The following is an 8,800-nucleotide window of genomic DNA, read 5'->3' as shown; positions in this document are numbered from 1 at the left end:
GTCACCCCATCCCTCCCACCCCACCCCCCACTCCAGCAACCCTCAGTTTGTTTCCTGAGATTAAGAATTCCTCATATCAGTGAGGTCATATGATACATGTCTTTCTCTGTTTGACTTATTTCGCTCAGCATAATACCCTCCAGTTCCATCCACGTCGTTGCAAATGGCAAGATCTTATTCCTTTTGATGGCTGCATAATATTCCATTGTATATATATACCACATCTTCTTTATCCATTCATCTGTTGATGGACATCTTGGCTCTTTCCACAGTTTGGCTATTGTGGACATTGCTGCTATAAACATCGGGGTGCACGTAGCCTTTCGGGTCCCTACTTTTGTATCTTTGGGGTAAATACTGAATTTTTAAAATACAATCATTTAATAGGAATTATTCTCTATAGCTAATAGTTCATATAGACAATACTAAAATATTAAAAATATTAAAATAATATTAATAATTAATATTAAAAGATAGTCACTTTTTTAAAACTGGGTTTGAGCATCCTCCAGGAAATGAGTTGTTTATATTGAAAATGTAATAAGTCTTTAGTTATACCAAATTCTCTATATTAATTTGCTTTATATATATCACAATATAGCTACAAATTGATCACAAAAAACAATTTTTAAAAATCGGGTGTTCCCAATCCTTGAGCTCTCAATAACAAAATCACCCAGAAGAACTAGCTAAAAATGTAGTTTCTTAGACCCTGTTCTCAAAAATCCTAATTCCATAAATACGGACTGGGACCCTGGATCTGTACTTTTAACCCAACCCAGGTGATGCTGATATGCAGCAAAGTTCAGAAACTATGTTGGACTAAAGTAATTCACCATAGGGAATGGGAGAGGGGAGGAATTTTATCATGAAAATCCAGTTCCACAACACTGACAAAAACATCTTAACTAGACATTGATATTTGAGAGTAGTATACAGGTAACCCCTGCTTTTCAAAAGCTCCTATTATACCACTTCACTCTTACAAAAAGTCCTCCTAGATTATATGCCAAGATTTATAAGGATACATGCAACTGGACCCAGGTAAAAGTTTGGTCCTTCCTACTTGTATGAAGTTTGGTGAAAAATCTTTTTTTTTCCCCAAGTTTAATCTACTTAGCTAAGGTTACTGGAATTTGATAGTCTAATGAGACGTTTTTCAAATGTTTCCACTGCCACATTTATTCTATGATTAACTTTTATTGCTAAAATACTTAGCCACTAAAAGCACAATTAGCCTATCATACCTGATATAATCACATACATTCAATAAAGCAGTAAGTTACTTGGCCACTTCTATTATAGGAAAAGAGATGCATGCCAAATACTTTGCACAGTATCTGGCATGTAGTAAATATCCAATGAACATAACTATTTTAGAATTTTGGTATTTATTTAAATTTTTCATCTGATACTATGGTAAATTCAACATGCTATACTCTCGGGGCTCTCTTCTTACATCTGACTTTTTTTTTAAATTATAGTTGACACATACTGTTACGTTAGTTTCAGGTACACAACACAGTGATTGGGCAAGTCTATACACTGCTCTATGCTCACAAGTGTAGCTACCATCTGTCTCCATACAACGCTATTACAATACCATTGGCTATATTCCCTATTCTATACCCCTTATCTGGCTAACTTACTCATTCGATAACCAGACGTCTGCATTTCTCAATCCCCTTTACCTACTTTGCCCATGCCTCCATCTCCCTCCCCTCTGGCAACCATCAGATTGTTCTCTGTATTTATGGGTCTGTTTCTGATTTTTATTTGTTGGTTTGTTTTGGTTTTAGATTCACATATAAGCATTCTCATATGGTATTTGTCTTTCTGTGACTTATTTGTCTGACTTATTTCACTCAGTATAATATCCTCTAGGTCCATCCGTGTTGTCACAAATGGCAAGGTCTCATCCTTTTTTTTATGGCTAATATTACATTGTACATATATAACACATCTTCTCCATTCATCAATCAATGGACACTTGGGTAGCTTCCACATCTTGGCTATTGTAAATAATGCTGCAATAACAATAGGGCTGCATGTATCTTTTGGAATTGTTTTCATTTTCTTTGTGTAAATACCCAGCAGTAGAATCACTAGATCATATGGTATTTCTATTTTTATTTTTTGAGGAAACTTCATACTGTTTTCCACAGTGGCCGCACCAGTTTGCATCACTACCAACAGTGCATGGGGTTCCTTTTTATTCACACCCTCACCAACACCTGTTATTTCTTGTCGTTTTGATTCTAGCCAGTCTGACAGAGATATAGGTGATATGTCATTGTAGTTTTGATTTACATTTCCCTGATGATGAGTGATGTTGAGTATCTTTTCATGTGTCTGTTGGCCATCCATAGGTGTTCCTTGGGAAAATGTCTATTTAGGTCCTCTGCCCATTTTTTAATTGGATTATTCTCTGTGTGTGTGTGTGTGTTATTTATATTCCTTAGATATTTTGGATGTTAATCCCTTATCAGATATATCATTTGCAAATATCTTCTCCCACTCAATAGGTTGCCTTTGCGTTTTGTTAATGGGTTTCCTTCCCTGCACAGAAGGTTTTTATTTTGCTGTAGTCCCAACAGTTTAATTTTGCTTTTGTTTCCCCTGCCCAAGGAGACAGATCTAGAAAAATGCTGCTATGGCCAATGTCAAAAAGATTACTGCCTCTGTCTTCTCCAGAAGTTTTGCAGTTTACATCTAACTATTCTTAATTCCAATTCCCTTCCCTGGTTTCAGTGCCTCCTCCCCATCCCTGACTCGCCCTTCCTCTTCTGTTTAGGCTTCCTTTCTACAAGACAAATACCTCTAGTTATTTTAACTCCTCTTCATGAATTACCTTACTTTTCTGGTCCTTCCTTTCAATCACCAAAAGAAACAAACGTAAGTTTATATTAAGAGTCTATTAAAGCATCAAAATTACAGCTTACACAGTCCTAAGACTTATCCAGAAATTGCTTTAGGTTTAAGAAATGTCAGCTAGACCTCAGACTTGCTATTGCCAGAGGATATGGATGAATCATATGGATGCATGATTCAAAGATAATGAGATGGGGATTAATAAAAACCTGTAGATGACAATTCTGGTTTTTGAAAAACTACCGTAGCTTCATTCTCAGTAAGATATACAGGCAAAACTTCCATAAAGTGAAAGCCTATAGAGTACAAATCATACCAGCACTAGTTAATTGGCTCTGTACCACAAAAGAGTAAGGAATTTTTCACCTCTATTTCAGAAAAACCTCCTATAATAGAGGATGTTTAGAAAGGTTAGAAAGAAGAACTTAACCCACTGGGAAGCTGGGGAGCAGGGTCCCCCAGAAAGCTGCACACTTTCTTGGGAGCATACTGAAGGAAGGTGCTGGCTATCCCTGTGTGAGTGTGGACAATTCCAACTATGTACAGTGGATGCAAACTTCCCCTCACCTTTTTTCTTTTTTTTTTTTTTTTGCTGACAATCAATATTAACACTAAAGTAGCTTAGCAACTATAAAGTCTAAAAAGGAACTATAATAGTGTGTGTGTATAACATAAAAATAAGCACATATATATTTTATACACACACAAAGACATCTGACCTTCATTCACATTTGAATTCCCAGCTTCTCAATGTCTGTACCAACAGTCAAGAGGGGCACCTGCCCCACATTTGTGACTGACACTGAGAAAGGAGATGAGCCTGAGGCCATCCTGTGCCTTTTTTTCCCAGGGACAAATTACCCCTTCCCGAGTACCAGCCTCACTCTGGTGTTTACCCACAGGTTTAGGGATCCTGCCTTTTTCTAAGTAAAAAATTCTTCTCTAAATTCTTTGCAACCAAATTTGGGTCAGAATACAAAATTGGGAGCCAAAGTAGTTGAAGAAAATAAAAGTAAAGCAAAGGAATATATTTCACTGTAGATCATTTTTTAAAGTCAAATTACCCATAAAACTGAAAGAGTACATGCATACTAACTGTAATTTGAGATAGAGGGAGGGGGATTTAGAACATATGGAGAGAAAGAAAAACTATTTCATAAAGAAAGGAAGGCATTTATCTCTACTTTAGTAAGCTGAAGAAGCGTATAACCTATACACCGTTAGTAATTTTGGAATCCTGTGAATTACACACTTTGGGCAGTAATGGATACGGAAGAGAACTTTAGTAATGGTGGTTAACCGAGGAGACAGAATCTCCAGGTACTAATCTGTTCTATATGGAATCCCTATACTAGTGTCTTCAGGAAGGAGAAAAAATAAATAGCAGACCAAACTTGGTAGATTTCTAAAACTACATATATAATAAATATGGATCACTAACTTTTACACAGGCAATGGCAAATTAAAATTTGGGGAAAGAATTATTATTCAATAATATCTTACATTTTCCAGTACCTTTTGTTTGCTGGACAAAAATTAGTTCCACTCACACGTTCTTAGGCTCCTTGGGACAAATAATGCTAGGCTATTCTTAAGTATCTTAAGATTTATCACCAGACATGCCTGAGTTAAGAATCTATGTGGATTGTGTTCCCTCTCTGGCTGTCTTTCTCTCTGTCAAAAAAAAAAAAAAAAAAGAATCTATGTGGAATAAAATGAAAGGCACAGAACTAAGCGTCAGTCAACATCATCTCTAGGCCTGCCTCTGTCACTGAGTAACTGATCCCAGCCATGTTACTTCAATCATGTGATACATCAATATTTCTAAAATGAAGTTGTCAAACTATATAACTTCTAGTTCTAAACCCTGTCCTAATTTCTAGTTCTTATTTTTACTTTTTTGAAAATGTATTTCTATCAAAGTAATACATACACAAGGTTGTTTCCTAAAGGTCAGTGTCTAAGGGAAAAAAAAAGTCAATATAAAAACTTCCCTGATTCACCTTTGTTTGGGATAAAATACAAAGAGAAGAATAAATAACACCTGTTATTTACGTTAGTGTAAAGAAAAAATAGAGATGAGAATACCTTCTCCTTTTCTTTAGTTAACCACAGGTCCTATTAACCAGATTTCTGCAAATCCTTCACACAGTCATTTCTTAAATCCAAATTAGTTTGGTTCTACACTATGCTCCTTTTTACCTGTTTCATTTCTAAGCTTATCATGATGACAAACATGTCTTCTGAGTTAATGTGTTATCATAATCTGGAAAAAGGTAATAATTTTTCACTTATTAGCTATCAGAGCTGAGCAAGTTACTCTTAGCTTCAATGTCTGAATCCATAAACAATAATCTCCCTTAAGATTATTGAAAAGATTAAATACATGAAGGCACGGTAACTAACACAGAAAAGTGCATTTAATAAACATTTGTGTAGTTTAAAGGTATGACATCTATCCATAAAAGTTGCTTAAACAACTCATTCCCTAGGTAACAGCATATTCACTCCAACAGAGGTACCTGGAACCTAATGCAACTAGAATGTTTAACTAATGCGACTGTTAAGTATTATTTCAGAAATGCAATTCAATAAACACGTATTGAGTATTTATATGTGCCAGGTAGAATGCTAAAATTCCAGAATTCCATGATTTTGACAATGACTCACCCTCCAAAAGCTCAGTCTAGAAGAGACAAATAAAAATTACAATGTCATTGAACAATATAATAATAAAAGAATGTATATGGAGCAGAAGTAGCAGGGTGAGGCAAGTAACTCCTTCTGCCTAAAGAAAGAGGAAGAGAAGAAGCAGGTGGCAAAAGGGAAAGGGTATTTTGCGGGCAAAGACAGGTTGAAAGCCTCGCTCGGCCATTTACTAGTGATAGGATTTGGGGCAACTGACTTTGCCTCTCTTCTCTGCAAATCTACTTTGGAAAGTTATTCTTAAGATTAGAAATAATGTATGCAAAGTGCCTGAACATAGCAGGCACTCACGAAGTAAGTGGCGGTAGTCTTGTTTTAGGAGGGGTGTGTTTGTTTTGAATAGACCAAATTCTAAATGGCACTGTGGCGAGCATCTCTTGACTAACGGCCAAGCTACATATGGGATCACTAAGGTCACCAGCACGAGAAGGCCACAATGAACCACATCACATCAAATGTTACCACTTCCAGAACCCACTTTTTTAGAAGTGAGGTGGTTCCTAACATGTGGTACACTCCCCTGCTGGTAAAGTATATTTCTAACCTACATCTTCCTCCTTTTCTACCCTGACAAACAGAATTTTGCATATTCAGGCTCATTATTTCCTAGAAGTGGTCCCCATGTTCCTCAGTCCCACCTGAGGAACTAGCTTTGGATGTTCAGCATATCCTTTACGAAATGGCAAAGTCTGATGAACAACTGAAGATTATTAAGATTATATTAAGAGATAATGAGAGCTAACCCTGGGTTGAAACCCCTATTATCAACCTACTGGTTAACTCATAGAACTGGAAGCCACTATAATGATTAGAATCCTAAAGTAAATATTTTAGAAATATTGTTAAATCTAGCCAAGTGGTAAGTTACATTTACACTACTTTATGGCTCCCCAAACTAATTTTCTCTAAGTAAATGATGAGCTAAGCCAGTCCTTAACAAATACAAATATATATTAGGTTCTTACTTTTCACTTCACTCCTACAAACACTATTGATAAAACATTTGAAATATGAATAGTGGATAAATACAAGCAAAGCCAGAAGTAAAATAACGTAGGCTATCTCCAAATTCAATTTAATCATGAAATGGTCTTCATGTCAACGTATTTTTTTTAGAAATAAAAACATGTCCCTGACCCTCAACCATCATGTAAGGTCAGTTTGCTCCAAGTTAAATAACCACAGATTAAAAGTGAGGACACCACAAATCAATCCAGAATCTATGTTAATTTTATAGTTGCCATATTCAAGAAAATCAGTGTCTTTAAAGTCATTCTGTGGTAGAAAATTCCACAAAACTGGGGCACCTGGGTGGCTCAGTGGTTAAGCGTCGGCCTTCGGCTCAGGTCATGATCCCTGGGTCCTGGGATCGAGCCCCACACTGGGTTCCCTGCTCTGCAGGAAGCCTGCTTCTCCCTCTCCCCCTCCCCCTGCTTGTGTTCCCTCTCTCACTGTGTCTCTGTCAAATAAAAAATCTTAAAAAAAAAAAAAAAATTCCATAAAATTTCTCTACAGATATCTGAACTCCATATCCAGATTTTATAATAAATACATATATTACTATATTATAAATGATATTATGTATTTATCATATATGTAATACACATGTGTATGTAATCTGTCAGGACAGGTTATATTTGTAAAATACTCTTCACACTTAACCAGTTTGACATAACGTATTTTAAATGTTCCTACCAAAATCAGCTTTATACGTTTGCAAGAATTAAATCCTGAGTATGTTTTTAAGTTTTTTCCCTGAGAAGCAGAGACTGAGGAGTCACCAAATTGCAACTGAATCTCTTTCTTCTAACCACTCATCTTTAGAGAGTATTTTTTAATTTCAGAAGTCAAAGTATAAGAATTTCCACATTAACATATAACTTCCTTCACAAACCAAACCTACAAATTCGATAAAAAATCAGTATTACTGCTCACTTTTACAACTAAAATTGAGGTTAATTATTATAATGTAGTTAAGTCCAATTCCCTCTTGACAGCCTTGACGAATGAAGGGAAATGCAAAAAAAAAAAAAAATCAAATGTCACAGAAGCGGCAGCTTGAGGCTAGAGGGAGAGACAGACAGACAAAAGGAAATAAGACGGAGAAAATATATGGTTAAAGCTGAAATGCTTAGAATGCACTAGATCTTGGCCCAAGCCCCCGACCCACTATAACCTACTTCATTAGTCATCTAGAGGAACAACAATTTACCAGGCGAAGCAAACTAATCATTGTAAACAGAGAATTTAAGTCCCGCATTCGGTTTGAGATTTGCCAGAAAGAAAAGGATTTAAGCAGCAAGAAGCAGGGTGTGTGTGTGTGCGCTTGGGGGGGGGGGGGGCGGTAAACCAACGCTAACTGTGCCCGAGTCTCAGCACTAACGCTATTCCGCGCGTACTACACAAGGCACCGCCGTCGGGAGCCCTCCCCGCGCCGGGCAGGAGGCGGGGGTCGTGGCTTCTCCGCCCGCGATCAGGACCCTCGGAGCGCCTGGGGAGTGGGTCGGGCGTCGGCGCCCCGGGGACCCGCGCGGAATGCACCCAGTTAACACCTTCCTGGCCAGGACCTGGGACCGCAAGCCGGGCAGCGGGGCGCGCACGGGGATGGGGCGGCAGGAGCGCGGCCCCTCCTCGCGAGGGAGAAAGGAGGCAGGGGGCGGCACCGCATCCCCGTCCCCACCCCGGGCGCATCAATTACCCGTGAGGTTCCTCAGCACCGTCCCGTGGGCCCAGAGGCTCAGGACCTGCTGCACCGACAGGTTGATCATGGAGTGGTCGCCCCCTTCCGCCTTCATCTTCCCCGGGGGGCGCCCGCCGCCCTCTCCTCGGGCGCCGGGTGGCGGCGGCGGCTGCGAGGCTCCGGGGGCGGCGGCGGGTGCGCGGCTCCTCCAGGCCGCCGCCGCCGCCGGGGAAGGCTGCGGGGCGCCGGGCCGGGCGCTGCTGCTGCCGCCGACGGGCCTCCGGGGGGGGCAGCTCAGCGCGTCTCCCAGGCAGCCCCCTCCCCGCCGGGGAGACATTGAGGACGGCGGACGGGGGAGGGGTGGGGGCCGGGCGCTCTCCCTGCGCGGCCCCCGAGTGAGGACTCGGGGCGGAGGAGGCCGCTGCTGCTCCCTCTCAGGGGCAGCCCCGCGCCGCGGGGGCCGGGCACGCGAGGAGGCCGAGGTCACGCAGGGAGGCCCGGGGTGATGGGCAGACGGCAGGTGCAGCCCCCGACGGGGCCCAG

The 8,800-nt window shown here is 40.2% G+C and overlaps 1 protein-coding gene across 1 annotated transcript in view; it reads right to left on the bottom strand.

Annotated features, from left to right (window-relative positions):
• TMEM170B (transmembrane protein 170B) overlaps positions 1–8,464 on the bottom strand; it is a 32,647-nt gene extending 24,183 nt beyond the window's left edge. Inside the window, exon 1 of the mRNA XM_032424767.1 lies at positions 8,276–8,464. Within this exon, the coding sequence (XP_032280658.1) occupies positions 8,276–8,372 (97 nt within the window). The 5' untranslated portion in view covers positions 8,373–8,464. The remainder of the gene's footprint in view (positions 1–8,275) is intronic.
• Positions 8,465–8,800: the final 336 nt, after the last annotated feature.

This window comes from Phoca vitulina, unplaced genomic scaffold, assembly GCF_004348235.1.
Source record: "Phoca vitulina isolate PV1807 unplaced genomic scaffold, GSC_HSeal_1.0 scaffold31, whole genome shotgun sequence".
NCBI lineage: Eukaryota > Metazoa > Chordata > Mammalia > Carnivora > Phocidae > Phoca > Phoca vitulina.
The sequence above is the reverse complement of the archived record's forward strand: the minus strand, read 5'-3'. Positions and strand labels throughout refer to the sequence as shown.